The following is a 15494-nucleotide window of genomic DNA, read 5'->3' on the forward strand; positions in this document are numbered from 1 at the left end:
AGAGATACTCTTAATATATTTCTGCACTATCAATTCAGGAACAACTCACTTCCCCACAGTTGCATTATTATTATTGAAATATTTATTTTAAATCAAAAATTATGATGAGTCGAAGAGCTTGACCCCAAGGTGTGATGAGCTTCTAAACATTGTATCCTCTCTAAAAGAGCATTGATAATATTTTTCTGCTCGTGAATGGTCTTGTCTAGACCATCAATCCTAAGTCCATTCACAAATAAGCTGAAGCCTACACTTATTTTTTTACTTTATTCGAATCATACAATCAAAGTTTTGGTTAAAAAACCATTCTGCTATTCTCGGCTTTTTGCCTTCCCCTTATTCTTAGTCAAAGGACTTGACCCAGAGGCATGCTTAGCTTCTAATTCTTGTAACCTCATTGAAAGAACATTTATAGTCTTTCCTTGCTCGAAAATGACCTCGTCTAGACTATCAATCCTGCTATATGCACCTCGGAGATAATGCAAAACTAGCTTAAATTCATTCGCACATTTACAATCTTGTCCTTTCAACAATCTACTCTTCTTGTTAAACGGTGAAGATGAAGAACTCTCAACAGATCCTGAATAATCCTCTCTAAACGCTTTCCCTTATATACCCCTCGTGAAGAGCCTGCTGCATTAGTCTGATGAGACTCTCTAGCAGATCCTCGCCTCACTGATTCTCCACTTGAAGTATTAGAGGCATGGGTATGGGGCTCCGGTTCTGGAGATAAGGAATCGGGCACTCTTATTCTAATTCTTGACACGTTCTCCTGGTGGTTGGGTCCAGCAAATCGAGCTCTAATATTGAGAGACAGTGACGCTAGAGGAAGACGATTTTGGCTTCGACTAAGCCTTGCCTCTTGGGCCTCTGACTCAGCCTGTTGACGTGTCATTAGCCTGGTGGTGCGTGAACATGTAGAAGTATTGTTCCTGGTGTTTGAAGACATTATTATTTTTTTTAAAAAAAAAAAAAAAAAAAAAAGGGAAACTGGTGTAGTCTGAAGTGTTTGAGCAAAGTTTGAAAATGGCTGTGGTTTAGGAATGAGGAATGAAGGAGCGAGAATTGCTTAAAAAATTGAATTTCAACCATTACATTCCCATTGACATCCTCATCCAATCCGCATTCACCATGCATGGCATGACCATCAACCAATCACTGATCTTGATTTTGCCCATGTTACTAAGCGTCACACCCTCACAAACCAATTCAAAATGTTTATTTTGGACCAGGAGACAGAGCAATGTGGGGTAATTATGAATTCCTGCAGATCAGAGCGATCTATTGTTAATTTGCCTCCAAATTTGGAACGTGGTATACAAACCATGCCATCCTGGCGCGTTGTGTCTTAACATGGATAGAGATGATGGCACTCGTATATATATGTATAAAAAAAAAAAAAATCAGAACCTTTTTCGAAGACACACAATTTACATCAAGAAACAATATCTCCTACACCCTCATACCAACCATCATTTTACCACAATGGCCTCTAACTCAACCAACTCCACACCATCTTCTCCCGTCTTCGACGAGCAAACCCCACCTAGGACCTTTGTTTCTACCCTACCGGAAGAGACAATGATGCCCTTGCCCGGAACAACCCCAGTAGGGCATCCTCCCACGCTTGCGGAAGCGGAAGCCCCGTCCCAAGCGTTGTTGAGCCAGCTGAAAGAATCACTTATACAAGCTGATGCCAACCGCCAGCAGTGTTTGAATGAGAAGATGAAATTGGCCGTTAAGTACAACACGACAATTATCAACCCAGCCTTTCCTCCCGATGAAGCTGAAGCAGCTAAGCTGGAGTTTGAGCAGATGAATAAAAATTTCACTGACAAGCTAGAAACAGCAGAGGCCCATTATCAAATGATTAAAGGCCTGATCAACACTCAGGAAGCCATGAACAAATCTAGGCAACCTGCTGCTACCCTTCATGAGGATCAGTCGCTTCCAGAAACTGAAACGCAAGACTCTAACGGTCTCGATGTATTTCCTGTCATTGGGATCAAGAAACATGTCGCATTGGCGAGAGTCTTCAATTATAAGAGGATCCCCATTATCGACAAAGCATCCATGGAAATCGATTATTCCAGGGTGCAAATCCAAGAGAAATCAGGAGCCCCTTCGCTTCGATTCCAGCTTAAAGGAATTCCCCTGAAGGATGTCCCATTCAAAGTTATCAAGACTGTCGTGGACTTTCAGAAGTCCTTCAAGACCCACTATACCAATTATCTGACTGATGATCTGTTTGACGACATGGCGTGGAGGTATATGAACCTAGCGCTAGTCCCTACAGGCCTTCATGAAGAGTACGACCGACTTATCAAGACCCCTGTGTATCAAAACCGATCTTGGCATCAAGTTAAAAGATGCATCCAAAAGATCTTGAAGTTCGATCTCATTCGTTCCCTGATCATAAGTCAAATTGGTGACCTCGCTCCTATGTCTGGTGAAGACGCTAATTCCTATGTGGACCGGATAGAGCTGCTCATTGAAGCCGGAGGTCTGCAGCTAATGGGTGTTCTTTTATATGGGAAAATCACCTCGACGCTGTCAGACGCAGGCAGAGAGAAAGTCCTATCTGAGTTTCATTCGCTGGATACCATTACGGACGTAAACCAGCTTCTTGAGTTTATCAGAATGAACCCTAGTGTCCTTTCTGGTGAAAGAAGAAATCCATGTGCGTGGTTTATAAACAAATTTGGGAACGAGCTGTCTCCCACCAAGAATGCAGAGGACAACCAACCTAAGGAGGTTCAGCAGCATCGTCGACAATCAAGAACCCATTCCAAAAGGGTAGAAAGTCGCCATCCCTATAACACAGGGAAAAGAGCCCAAAGGGCCGGCAATTCCAATCCTTGTAAGGACCCTACTTGCGTCTCCCTGAACAGAAAACATTCAGATGCAGACTGCTTTCGGCATACAAATCCAAACAAGTTTGCCGAGCTTAACAAGCAAGCTCACGGAAGAGACAAGAAGGGGCCTATTCAATATAAGAAGGTAGCCTCCCTGCGTCAAATGAAAGAAGATAGCTTTGATGACGTTCTAGGAAATGATCTTGAACTCGCAATAAACCGAATGGATATTTGCCCTTATGTTGACAGCCCTACCGGCCCTTCATCAGATACACCTAAGTATTCATCTTTGATTCACAAAACCGTGTCTATAAACCATTCCTTAAAAATAGCAGCGACAAGTGCTGTATTAAATGTTAAACAACCACAATCAAAAGCACCACATCCGTATGACAATTATGCGGATCCCAAACCGAGTAGAAATATTGGTTATAGAGGACCTGAACCGGAAGACAACAGAATATCTGTTCCCATTACTATAAATGGCCTCTTATACACGGCTTTACTTGATCCTGGTTCCAATGTATCCTTTATCAATCGAGAAGTAGCCAAAGACCTCAAAATAAGGACTACAACCTCGAAAAACACTGTAATTAGATTTGCAGATGACACTACTGGTTTTCAAAATGTCGGCACAGTAGATGCTATTATTCTCTCTTGTAATCACCGAACAGTAGAATGCAGAGTCAGTGTGATGCCTATGGGCTATTACGACTTCCTTATCGGAATGGATCTATTTTACCGCTTCGGCTTTGGAATCCATGGCATAGCTACAGCTGTTGCTGAAAAGACAGATGATTTCTTAGATGATGAAAGTAAACCGCCACTTGTACCCTCCATTATGAAAGACCAAGAGTTAGAAACTGAGTTCATCGAACAGAAGAAACAGTTCTTATTAGCCATTGAGCCCTTCCTTTGCTCTAATAGCCAGATAGACCCCAAGAGTCACTGTCCACTAGACGTTATGAGAGTCCATCTAAAAGTCAGAGATGACTGCGTGATTCAAGAACGCTCTCGTAGGTTCTACGCGCAAGTAGAAATGGATGAAGTCAATACCACCGTACAGAAATGGCTAGACAATGGAGTTATAGTTGAGGCGCCTAAAGGTAACCCCTACAACAACTCTCTCACACTTGCAGCAAGGAAGAACCTAGAAGGCGAAATTATTAAATACAGAGTCTGTCTTGACCCAAGAACGCTGAATAAGCAGCTCGTGGATATTGATAACTTTCCTATCCCTATCATTTCCGAAATATTGGAACGAGCTGCAGGTCATAAGTATTTTACTACAATTGACTTGTCACAAGCATATCATAGATTACCTCTGGATGAGAAAAGCCAACCCTACACGGCATTTAAGCATATGAACAAACAATATATGTTTGCTCGTGCTCCTTTTGGGTTGAAGCCTATGACCAGTATATTCCAAAGAGGAATGTCTCAATTGCTTGGAGATCTTCACTTCGTTAGCGTTTATGTTGATGACATTGTCATTTTCTCCGACAGCATTGAAGAGCACACTGAACATGTCAAATTGGTGATTACACTCTTGACTGGTGCCAATCTAATTATCAATAAGGAAAAAAGCAATTTCCTCCGCATGGAAGTTTTGTTGCTAGGGTTCGTCATCGATGCAAATGGTAGAAGGATTAATCCAGAAAAAGTTGCTAACGTTCAATCATGGACTCCTCCCACCGATGGCAAAATGGTACAAAGGTATCTTGGGATGTTTAACTATTTCAGAGAATATATACCCCTCTTTAGTACTTTGGCAGCACCTTTGGATAAATTGAGAAACGTCAAAGGACATTTTGCACTTGGTGATTTAGAAATGCGTTGTTTTAATCAGTTGAAACAGCTCATCATATCAGCACCTGTATTGTCATTCCCTGACTTCTCTCAGCCCTTTTATGTGGCCACTGACGCATCCAATCTAGGTATTGGCGCAGTGCTTTACCAATTACCAAATGGTCCTGAAGATGAAACCAAAGTCAATTACATTTCTTTTATGGCTAGAGCTTTAAAGAACCACGAACGCAACTACCCAGCATATAAGAAAGAACTTTTAGGCATCATTTATGCTTGCAAAAAATTTCACTATTATTTATGGGGTCGTAAATTCACCCTATACACTGATCACAAACCACTCACTTATATTCATGAACAAAAGGAACTTTCTCAGATCCTAGCGGACTGGAGAGAAACCCTTCTCAGCTATGATTTCCAATGCATCTACAGACCTGGATTGCTGAACATTATTCCTGATGCGCTATCGAGAGCTTTTCCTGACGAATTATGGGCCCGAGAAAATAGTCCGACCCGTTCAGAGTCTTCTCATTCAGAGTCTACAAGAGTATCTGCAGTATCTACTAGACGCAGCTTACGCTCCACTGACGAATCTGCTCCAATAGTTACGCAATCAGCAGATCTTATTCCAAGGATTGAAAGTCTTGATGCTTCTTTACCTTATGTGCACCAGATTCAAGATCAAGAAGTGCCACGAGTGACGCCTACTGATGATCAGCAAAAGCAACTTTTGAAAGATACACACAGCTTTGGACACCTTGGTATTAATGCCATGGTTTTATCATTGCAGCAGCAAGGGTATAACTGGCCCAAAATGCGTGAAACCTGCAATCAGTGGATAAGACAATGCTCTGCTTGCCAGCACTATAATATCGTGCGTAAAGGCTACCATCCACTCAAAGCAATACATGCTACTCTACCAGGCGAGCACATAGCCTTTGATCTAGCCCAATTTCCTGTCAGCGACGCAGGCAACGAATACGCTCTTCTCGCCGTAGATGTATGCACGAGGTTTGTTTTTATCGAACCAATACCTAATCGTAATGCGGTCACTGTCGCCGCTCGACTTTTCAAATTATTCTGCTCCATTGGGTTCCCTAAAATTATCCAGAGTGATAATGGGACTGAATTTGTCAACTTAGTTGTCAGATCGTTAACTACCAAGCTTGAGATTGATCATAGGCTTACTACGCCTTATCATCCTCGGGCCAATGGCTTAGCAGAACGTAATGTCCGTACCCTTAAAGATCTCTTGCAGAAATCTATTCAAGGCGAAATCACTAAATGGGATGACCAACTTCCTATGGTCCAGTTACAAATGAATACTAGAATTGTTAGCCTTCATGGCTCGGCGCCTTTTTCGCTGTTTTATGGTCGATCTTTCGCTGGAATATCTGACTTCTCAGCATCGGGATCACGATTGCTATCTGAATCAGAATTGAATGAGCGCTTAAGGTATCTTACTGACCTTGTATTCCCTGCTATTGCAGATAAGAGTACAGCCTCGCAGCAGAAGATGGTGGATAAATTCAACTCAAATCATTTTATAACTGACTTCCCTATTGCCGCCTATGTGATGATCAAGGACCCCTTGGCTAATAGTACATTTGATAATAAGTACATTGGGCCGTTTCAAGTAGTTCGCCGCACTGTTCGTGGTACATATGTTCTCCGTGACGCGATGAGACAACTACTACCTCGTAATTTTGCTCCTGAACAGCTTAAGCTAGTGGATCGACCACTTGATGCTTCGGATGACGCCGATGATCATTATGAAGTCGAAGCTATCTTGAGTCATGAAACTTCTGAGGGGGGAGAGACACTGTACACAGTTAAATGGAAAGGATATGACGATGAGCACAACTCGCAACTTTGGTACAAAGATTTTGACTCCAAAGCAATGATCAATAAGTACTATAAAAAGCTTAATCAGCAGAACCCTCATATGATTGCCAAAATGGCTAAGAGGAAGCAACCTGCAACAGTTGTAGGGTCAAGGGCTCAGAAAAGACATAAGAACAGAAGGTAGAAGCAAAAAAACGAATGTTGCTTCACTAAGGTTTTTGTACGCATGCGTTAACAGCATGAACGTTTTCCTCACTATCAAATCAAATTTAAGGTTTATTATTTTACCCTTTTTTTATGGTCGCATCTAAAAAGAAATGCAGACGCTGAAGGTTTTATTTATTTTCCTTCAAAGAATTTATTTATTTATTTAATCAAACAAGAAGGTTTTTAGACTTTTCCTTCGACACTAATTATCCTAATAGGAAGGTTTTATAAATTTTCCTTCCAAGCTTTATAAGCACTCGCTCTTACCTGGACGCTCGTCTGGAGGGGGAGTTATGTTGCGATTAGCAGTCATTTACATGGGTTTTTACTATAGCTAAGATTTTTACCCTTTTTATTTAACGAAGATCCCTGGATCATAATAAACACATCTTTCTTTCGTTCTCGTTACTTATTATGATCCTGGCATATTTCAGTCATCTTGGCCGAAACGGCTTATTCGATCTGGTTTCAACTCGTGTATGGTGGCCAACCCTTCGTGCTGATATTATAACAATGGTCTCAGCTTGTCCTGAATGTCAGCTGTTAGCCCGTCAAGATGCCACTGTTGCACCTCTACATCCTCTAGAGCCTACCTTGCCCTTTCAGCGCTGGGGAATGGACTTCATAGGAGCCCTACCGAAAACCAAGAATGGCAATCGTTGGATTATCACCGCAATTGATTATGCTACCAACTGGCCCTTAGCCCGTGCTGTGCATGAAGCGACTGCATCGGCAGTTGCTAACTTTATTTATGAGGAAATTTTTATGCAGTTTGGATGTCCATCTGAAATTGTCACAGACCGTGGATCAAATTTCACGGCAGCGACCTTACAGCGATATATGAATCGGATGGGTACGAACCATCAACTAACATCTGCATACCATCCCCGAGCCAACGGAAAGTGCGAACGATTTAACGGCTTATTAGGCACAATGATTAACAAGTTTGTCGGAAATCATCGTACAGCTTGGGACAGATACATTTTACAAGCCTTATTCGCATGTCGAGTTCGTATACACTCTATCACTAAAGTGTCACCTTTTAAACTGGTTTATGGTCTAGATCCAGTTATCCCTGGAGATACTTCTCACCCTCATTTATTCGACTTCATAACGGAAGATGATTACTCAGCTTACAGACAACAACAGTTTGATCAGATTGATGAAATACGTCGCAAGGCACATGGTCTACAACAGAAAGCAGCAGATCTTATGGCTTCTACCTATGACAAGCAGAATGAAATCGACGAAAATAAATTTCTTCCAGGTGATGCTGTCCTTGTGAAGCACTTCGCTAAGAAGAAATTTGATCAAAGTTTTTATGGTCCCTTACGTATTGTTCGAGCAACGCCTCTACATACCTTTCAGCTTGCATGGCCTGACGGTACGATAAAAGCTGACTTAGTCCATCAAGATAGATTGAAGAAGGCTGTTCTAGTCGATAACGAGATGCCTAAGACGCCTTGGTATAAACCAAAAAGCGCTTCTGATGAATTTTCTATGGATAATTCCATGGACGGATCACCCATTGAACTTGATCCAGTAACGGCACAAATTCAAGATGCTGCACGACAACGTGTAGCTCAAGAGCAGTTCATCGCTGATCGTGATGCTGTAGCTCCTCCTTCTCCTATCATTCCTCCAGCAAATGCTGCTGAGATTTATCAGAGAGAGCTACGGCGTTTATCCAGGCACTCCAGGAGTAGTGCCAATCCGAATGGAGGGGTGTCGTAAATGACGCCTATTCATTTACCTAAATATGTATTTCCTTTCAATTTATTTATTTCCTATCATCCTATTTTCTACCATTTTTAAATAGTATTTAAGTAGCTTTTTCCTTCACTGCAAAAACGGCATCTCTCTTCTTATTATCGATGCCCTTTTGCAGGTGAGTTTATCTTCATTATTCTCATTATGAATTCTCAGAAAATTAGCAGTTATTAAAGATCTCTCTTCTTATTATCGATGCCCTTTTGCAGCATCCTCAAAATCATTCAAAGCATTACTTAGGATCACTATCATATCCCAAAACCACGAGGCTCTTGCCCAATTCTTCATTTTTCATCATTACCTACTAGTTTCCAGAGATCACTAGTAGATGCTCTACGACAAACGAATATCTAATTCCTAGTTGGTCCAGTGGTCAGGATTTGTCGCTCTCACCGACAAGGCCCGGGTTCGATCCCCGGACTGGGAATACCTTTTGCTCTGGCTTTTTTTGCGTAGAATGCACTGTTTGATTTAACTCGTACGTACAAAGCTTATCATAGAGAGATGGGGAGGATGGGAAAGGTGAGAGTGACAAGGAGGGATGTGACAAAAGACTATCATTTTTGTTGAAATCAAAGCTAACATGAATAACTTACTCGTAGAAGAACGGATCTCTGGAGGCAGAACTCAAAGGTGTCAATGCGCAAAAATGCTCCTGAGAAATTAGCTTCCTAATTAACGGTTTTGTCCTACGAAATTCGCATATCAATTTGCTCGAGTTCACAATCTTTGAGCCTTCTGCCGCCTTCCCAACCACCGCTTTCTATTAGCTTTTTTTTAAATGAAATGTTTGCATCCATGTAGGTAAGAGAGGAAGAACCTTGGTCGCTGTTGGGAAGGTCAAACAGTGGCTCTGTAATCTGAGAAGAGCACTGACAATCCATTAGGAGCAGGTTAAAGTATTAAGGATCAGATTTTATTTTTTATTTTTTCTTTTTTTTAGAATCCGATTATTAGATCAGTTACTTTCGAAATCAATTGAGAACCGACATTCACCATGGCATCATGCAGACAACTGTACCGACTGAATCTCAAATCATCATTATACGAACTCTCAGGCCTCGCCGGTAAACATGGGTGCCAAAACTTACATTTCAAAAACACTACAGCGTCTTCTTCTCAGCTACGATGGTCCCCTCCAGGAACAAAGAATACAGTCAACACATGGTCCAACTTTTGTCAGCAACACCGCACTTCAGTAGCTATCCCTCGCCTTGTAGGCTACCAATTATATCGTAAGAACCACACACAAGCAACAGCCGCTCCCGTAGAAGCGGATCAAGATCCATCACCCCCACCTTTTCCTATTCCGAAGCGAAAGCCGATCTTATACATTCCTCCAGGGCCTTCACCACCAGGTCGGAAGCACCAGACTTTGACTCTCTATACCATCACACCCATACCAACATCTAGATTAGAAGATCTTCGGGAAGAGATCTTCCTTCAGTTGGTCAAATTCGATATTACTGGGCGTATATATCTGGCAAAGGATGGAATCAATCTTCATTTGTGCTGTCCGGTAGAGCATGTCAAGGATCTTCAATCATCATTGAAAGATCTCGTTTTGGATCGATTCGGTAAAGGCCCTGATGGAGCTATCTGGAATTTTTCATGTGAAGAGTCGGGGGACCGAGTGTTTAGGAAGCTCAAGGTAGCAGTTAAAAAGCAGCTAGTCGCAGATGGTCGATTAGGTACTTGGGATGTTCAGGATTCAACACCTCCACAGTACCTGGAGCCCGAGAAGTTTCATGCACATTTGGATAAAGTTGGAGGCAATGCACTGCTGGTCGATATGCGAAATCATTTCGAAAAGTAAGTGATTCACTCAATTAACTCTCACATCGGTGTAATCCATGAATAGTCGTTTCAAAAAAAAAAAAAAAAAAAAAAAAAAAAAAAAAACCTTACAGTTTTCTCACTTTTTTTTTGTGTATGTTGAACTTGTTGCAGTGAGGTAGGGACATTTAAAGGTGCAGTCAAAATGGATTGCAATACATTCAAGCAAAACATGGATCTGTTAGATGAACTTCTGGAAGGAAGGGACAAGAATAAAGAGGTCTTGATGGTCTGTACTGGCGGCATCCGTTGTAGCATTTCGGGACGATACCTTAGGCAGAAAGGATTCACTGATGTCAAAATGGCAAGTATATTTAAATCCGCTCCATTTACTTAAGACTTGAAATTATTCATCAAATGATATTTCCTTCATACTATTTTTTTATTTACTTTTTCTTTCATTTTTATGCGTAGCTTAAAGGGGGCATCACCAGCTACGGGCACTATATCAAATCAAACCCACATTTAAAGTCCCATTTTCTAGGCAAAAACTTTACATTTGATGGCAGACGAGGCGAACGTATCACCGAAGATGTGATCAGTACTTGCCATCAATGCCATACACCCCATGATGACATCACGAACTGCGCCAATATTCGTTGCCACCTTTTGTTTATTCAGTGCCCAAATTGTCGCGCAAAATGGAAGAATACTTGCGGACCTGAATGTCATCATGCAATTGAGACAGGAACAGGCCCTGCTCTATCGAAGCCATATGATTACCATGCACAAGTTCGGCCAGGATCACTTTTGACATCCTAGATATGCAAAAAAGTTACATGGATGCATCTCTCTTCAAGTTGAAAAAATAAAAAAAAATAAAAAAAATAAAAAAGGTGTAGGATTACATATCACTACATATATATACTATATTAAGTTCGAGGGTAAATTAAAGCCTATTCCTCTATCATCTCCTTCTGCTCTAATCTCAAGATAAACTCCATCTCATCATCAGACACTGGCTGCACGGACAATCGCCCTCTGTTGAGCAGTTTCATGTTGCAAAGTTCCTTGTCCTTGTACTGCTGGAGCTCTTTTAACGTTAGTATCCTCTTAAGCTTGCGTTCAAACTTGACATCAACCATGAACCACCGAGGATCATCCTTAGAGGATTTCTCGTCATAATACTCGTGCTTGGGGTCTAGAGCCGTATGATCTGGATAAGCTTCTTGAGCAATCCTGGCTAAAGCTATTTTTTTTTTAATAAGAAATAATAATAATAATAGTAATAATAAAATAAAAAAAAGATGAAGAAGGTTGAACAATGGAAAAGAGGGGTTGTACGAAGAGAGAAAAAAGAGAAAAGAGGAAAGAGAGTGCTATCCCCATCTTACCAACAATGCCTGGCTCTTTAGTATTTGAATGGTAAAACAATACCCTGTCTCCAACCTTCATACTATTTTTCATTAGATTCTTGGCTTCATGATTTCTCTATTGGATTGAATCGAGTAAATACACTCATTCAGTGGCTAATAGGTAGTCCGAGACGTAGCGTATGAGGAGTGTTTTATGTAACGATAGCCTATATTCACTTACGACACCATCCCAATGTGATGTAGAGTTTTCTGATTTGATCAAGTCGTCAATACTAAATGTATCAGGTTCAGATTTCATGAGCCAGACACTTGTTCGTGTGCCATTTGCGTTAACACAGGCAGTATCACTCACAGCTTTAGTTGCAGCGGAGTTCTTTTTGGAAGGCTTTGTGGATGCTTTGACTGGCTCTAGATCTTTATCTGCTGTTGATTTAGTGTGCTTTGTTCTCTTTACAGGCTGAATATTACAAACAGTAGATGGCATGAATGGTTTCGGCTTAATACAGCGAGCAGATAAACGAATTAAGAACATGTGTAATAAGTAAGAAAAGGGGAAATTAAAGTACTTTTGCAGCCTCTAAGGATGTGGATGTCTGTTCCGAGGCATCCTCACGTTTCTTTGATCGTGTTTGCATGAGAAGAAAAAGTGTTTCGCGATTGTGCATGGTATTTTTTTTTATTACTACCCGATCACCAATCACCTGATGGCTAGATATGAATTTAGTGGCGCTGTAGTAAGCTCATCTATGGAGACCTGGATCTAACCAAAAATGAATGATTTTTCCGTCCTTAGGCTCTTAGTGGTGTGAAATGATCCACCTTTTGTGTGTTAGTTCGTGTCTGTGTGGAGAAGTGGTCTGTGTGTGAAAAAGGAACGCGAAACAAGAAAAAAAAAAAACTCGTCTTCAGTTATGGTGGATTATACACAGAGAATGACACATGCCAATGTTGCCATTTGTCTCGCCTCTTTCAGAAATGAGATATATGCAATTGTATGCAAATCTATGCAGCTGTATTTTATATGTCTATGGCTTTGCTAATCAATTTCTTGACCAAGCAGTTTGTTTGAAAAGTGATAAATGTTGCCAACAGAGTGAGAATCCTGAAGCAACCAATCCTTTGTGTCAAGCTGGCAATCCAGTACCCGATACTTCCTGTCTGTTAATGGAGGTTCGGTATAAAAAAATGATAGGAGTATACACAGCCTTAAAAGAGAAAGAAAAAAGAAAAAGAAAAAAAGTAATAGTCGGAGCAAGGACAAAGAGAGATTACAACCTTCGCCTTCTGCCCATTTGCTTATTTGTTTCAACCCAATTATCCCAAAGAGATGGAAAAAAAAATCTTTTAAACGCACATCATTACCTCATGAATATCTCGAGCAAAACTCCTTCCTTTTCACTCTTTCTCTTTCTCCCTGTTATTTTTATCATTACTTCAATCGATTGTTCATTCCAACTGACGTTTATTCATCGTTTCATTGATTCATCTCCTTCCTCTCCCCTCCTTTCCTCTCCCCTTCCACTCATCATAACTTAACCCTCCATGGACTTTAAACAAGCTACTCTCAAAAAAGCTACTGTCTCCACATTGCCTCTGTATGTTTTTTTTTTTTTTTTTTTTTTTTTTTTCCTCTAATAGTAGACGCTCTTTATACCCGTTCCCTTGGCTCTCTATGACTTTAGCCAACACCATGATGCTAACCGTTGTCTCCTTTTTTTTTGTTCATAATGCATAATGCAGATGGGCCGAAGTAGAACGGGGCTCGCAGCAACATCAACAGCAACAATCCTCTTCCTCACGATTGGAAGAATTACCAGAAGAACATGACCAAATTGCTGTTGATCTCTCACCAGATCATGTTTCAACACCACCTCTGCAACCCTTCTCCAAGGCATCATCATCCACTTCTGCTTCCTCAGGAGAACATTCAATTTCAAGTACTCAACCACTCAACAACCATAAAGACGGCGGTAATACTACCAAAACTGCTCACAATGGCGATCGTAGTGTCGATACCGGTTCATCGTCAGCTCGCGTTACAAAGCCCACTATACCACTTTATTCCACTTCATCAATCAGAGCCAGTCAACAACAGGACTGGTCAGTCTTTGCAACTATGAGCAATGTATCTACCATATCTAGCATCCCAAGCAAATATAAAGGAACACTTAGTCCCAATAACACTATCAACTCTGGTGCTAAAGATTCAAAGTCCACAGAGCCTAACAGTGGCTCTATGCCCACTTTACGGAGCATTCCGCTCAAACTCGACGAGCTCTTCAAGTTTTCTAAACCGGCTGGGCGTACATCCATTGATGAGGATAGGAATGAAGATAGGATCTGTACTTGTACTTGTCCAGAACACGGACGCACGGGAAACAGTGACGGGATGTTGTCTGCAAGGACATCAAAACGTCGACAAAAGGAGTGTAGAGAAAATATGCGTGGCTATCCTTCGGGTCAATGTACATCAACAACGCCTCCTGAGCATACAAGCTGGGACGAAAAGGGAGCAGAGTTACCGCTTACTCATGAGCTAAGCACAGCCGCCAAGAACACAGCTTTCAATATTGAGGCCATGAAGGCTTTCCTGAACTCACCCTTGTTCTCTAATATCCTGAAGTCCTTGACAATCATTGCTGCAGTCTCTCTTTTCGCAATTGCTTTGGATGCGATCGTTATTTTGGTCAAAACACCCGAGCAAGAGACACATTTTTCAAATGACAATACTGCCTTAATTATCACCGTGATTTTGTCCCTGATGACGATCGCCTATTCATGCTTTACCATTTTCTTGGAATCTAGACGTCCACCTGAAGGATTGGATTCATCTAGTTCAAAACCACTGTTCGTCATTTTCTCGGAGATCATTGCCTCTATAATCTGGGCCCAAATTTTGAGCATAACAATCTATATCTACATCTGGACCTATGGATGTACTGCCGCGGGTGAACGTCAATTACAGAGGCTTTGGAAGCAGGATTTTGCAGATCAGCATTTATCGGGCATGCTATGCCGGCGACATGGTGCTATGGTCGGCTTGGAGCTTTTGTTAGTTCTGTTGCTTATTTTCAACTTCTACACACATCTGGCCCTAAACTTCAAGTTCATCCGTGCTGTCTCTTATTAAATTTTCAATGATGTATAATACTATAGTTTGATGTCCTCAACTAATAAGCGACGGACTATTTTTTTTCTCTAATTTCTCAGTTTAAAAATGCTGAAATTATGTGCGCGTGTGCAAATGTGTATGTGATGATTTAGAATGTGGTATTGTAAGGCAGATCAATTTAACTAGATGAAGTACTTGATTGTATGGGTTGGATAGGGTCCGTCAACTGACACCAACGTAGACGACATTGCCAAGCAGTTTTTCCTGGGAAAAAGCGAGAGGCGGCAACCCATTCCCGCATTCCTATGCGCTTAACTACCTCCTTTAAATCTTCATCCTCCTCCGGCGTCCATTGGGTATATAAAAGTTGATATTTGTATGAAGACTCCCAAACACGGCGACATGGTGCCTTTGTCCAACCCACCAAACTCATGCCAGTGGACTCATTCTTCAAAGATGAAGATGAAGATGAAGATGAAGATGATGATGCTGTGGGTGGATCATCAGCTGTTGCGGGAATAGACTTTAGGCTCTCTACAACTTTGTCCCATTGATTCTCTCCGTATTTATCCACCGCATCCATGATAGCCATGTACTCACGCAGAGTCACTCGCGTTGCCTTGTCAGACAGTAAAAGATACTTCCGGTGCAATGAAGGAACCGAGCGGTTAGGGAGGTAGAACTTTCTAATCATCCGGAATCCATTCAATATTGGCTCTGTATCATTTCCAACGGCTGCGTTCACAG

General features: G+C 41.4%; 4 protein-coding genes and 1 non-coding gene across 5 annotated transcripts; 3 read left to right on the forward strand and 2 right to left on the reverse strand.

The window, feature by feature from the left end:
• Positions 1 to 5: 5 nt before the first annotated feature.
• BCR41DRAFT_347086 (hypothetical protein) lies at positions 6 to 945 on the reverse strand. Its single transcript, XM_022023027.1, has 2 exons — positions 617 to 945; positions 6 to 590 (listed from the first exon to the last, which is right to left on the reverse strand). Exons 1-2 carry the CDS (start codon positions 893 to 895, stop codon positions 312 to 314), a joined length of 558 nt encoding a protein of 185 aa, XP_021884680.1. The 5' UTR covers positions 896 to 945; the 3' UTR covers positions 6 to 311.
• Positions 946 to 8838: 7893 nt separating this feature from the next.
• Positions 8839 to 8910, forward strand: BCR41DRAFT_t26. Its single transcript has one exon. It is a non-coding gene; the product is annotated as a tRNA-Glu (tRNA).
• Positions 8911 to 9206: 296 nt separating this feature from the next.
• BCR41DRAFT_419367 (hypothetical protein) lies at positions 9207 to 11155 on the forward strand. The gene is made up of 4 exons (XM_022029750.1): positions 9207 to 9287; positions 9427 to 10295; positions 10434 to 10623; positions 10734 to 11155. The coding sequence occupies exons 2-4, from the start codon at positions 9481 to 9483 to the stop codon at positions 11079 to 11081; spliced, it is 1353 nt and encodes a 450-aa protein (XP_021884681.1). The 5' UTR covers positions 9207 to 9287; positions 9427 to 9480; the 3' UTR covers positions 11082 to 11155.
• A 40-nt stretch (positions 11156 to 11195) lies between these two features.
• On the reverse strand, positions 11196 to 12281 carry BCR41DRAFT_347091 (thymocyte nuclear protein 1-like protein). Its single transcript, XM_022023028.1, has 4 exons — positions 12202 to 12281; positions 11856 to 12092; positions 11654 to 11750; positions 11196 to 11508 (listed from the first exon to the last, which is right to left on the reverse strand). The coding sequence occupies exons 1-4, from the start codon at positions 12268 to 12270 to the stop codon at positions 11216 to 11218; spliced, it is 696 nt and encodes a 231-aa protein (XP_021884682.1). The 5' UTR covers positions 12271 to 12281; the 3' UTR covers positions 11196 to 11215.
• A 652-nt stretch (positions 12282 to 12933) lies between these two features.
• BCR41DRAFT_383991 (hypothetical protein) lies at positions 12934 to 14765 on the forward strand (the record flags this gene model as incomplete). The annotated part of the gene is made up of 2 exons (XM_022027522.1): positions 12934 to 13230; positions 13376 to 14765. The coding sequence occupies exons 1-2, from the start codon at positions 13178 to 13180 to the stop codon at positions 14763 to 14765; spliced, it is 1443 nt and encodes a 480-aa protein (XP_021884683.1). The 5' UTR covers positions 12934 to 13177.
• Between the last annotated feature and the right edge of the window lie 729 nt (positions 14766 to 15494).

This window comes from Lobosporangium transversale (assembly GCF_002105155.1).
Source record: "Lobosporangium transversale strain NRRL 3116 chromosome Unknown BCR41scaffold_5, whole genome shotgun sequence".
Classification (NCBI taxonomy): domain Eukaryota; kingdom Fungi; phylum Mortierellomycota; class Mortierellomycetes; order Mortierellales; family Mortierellaceae; genus Lobosporangium; species Lobosporangium transversale.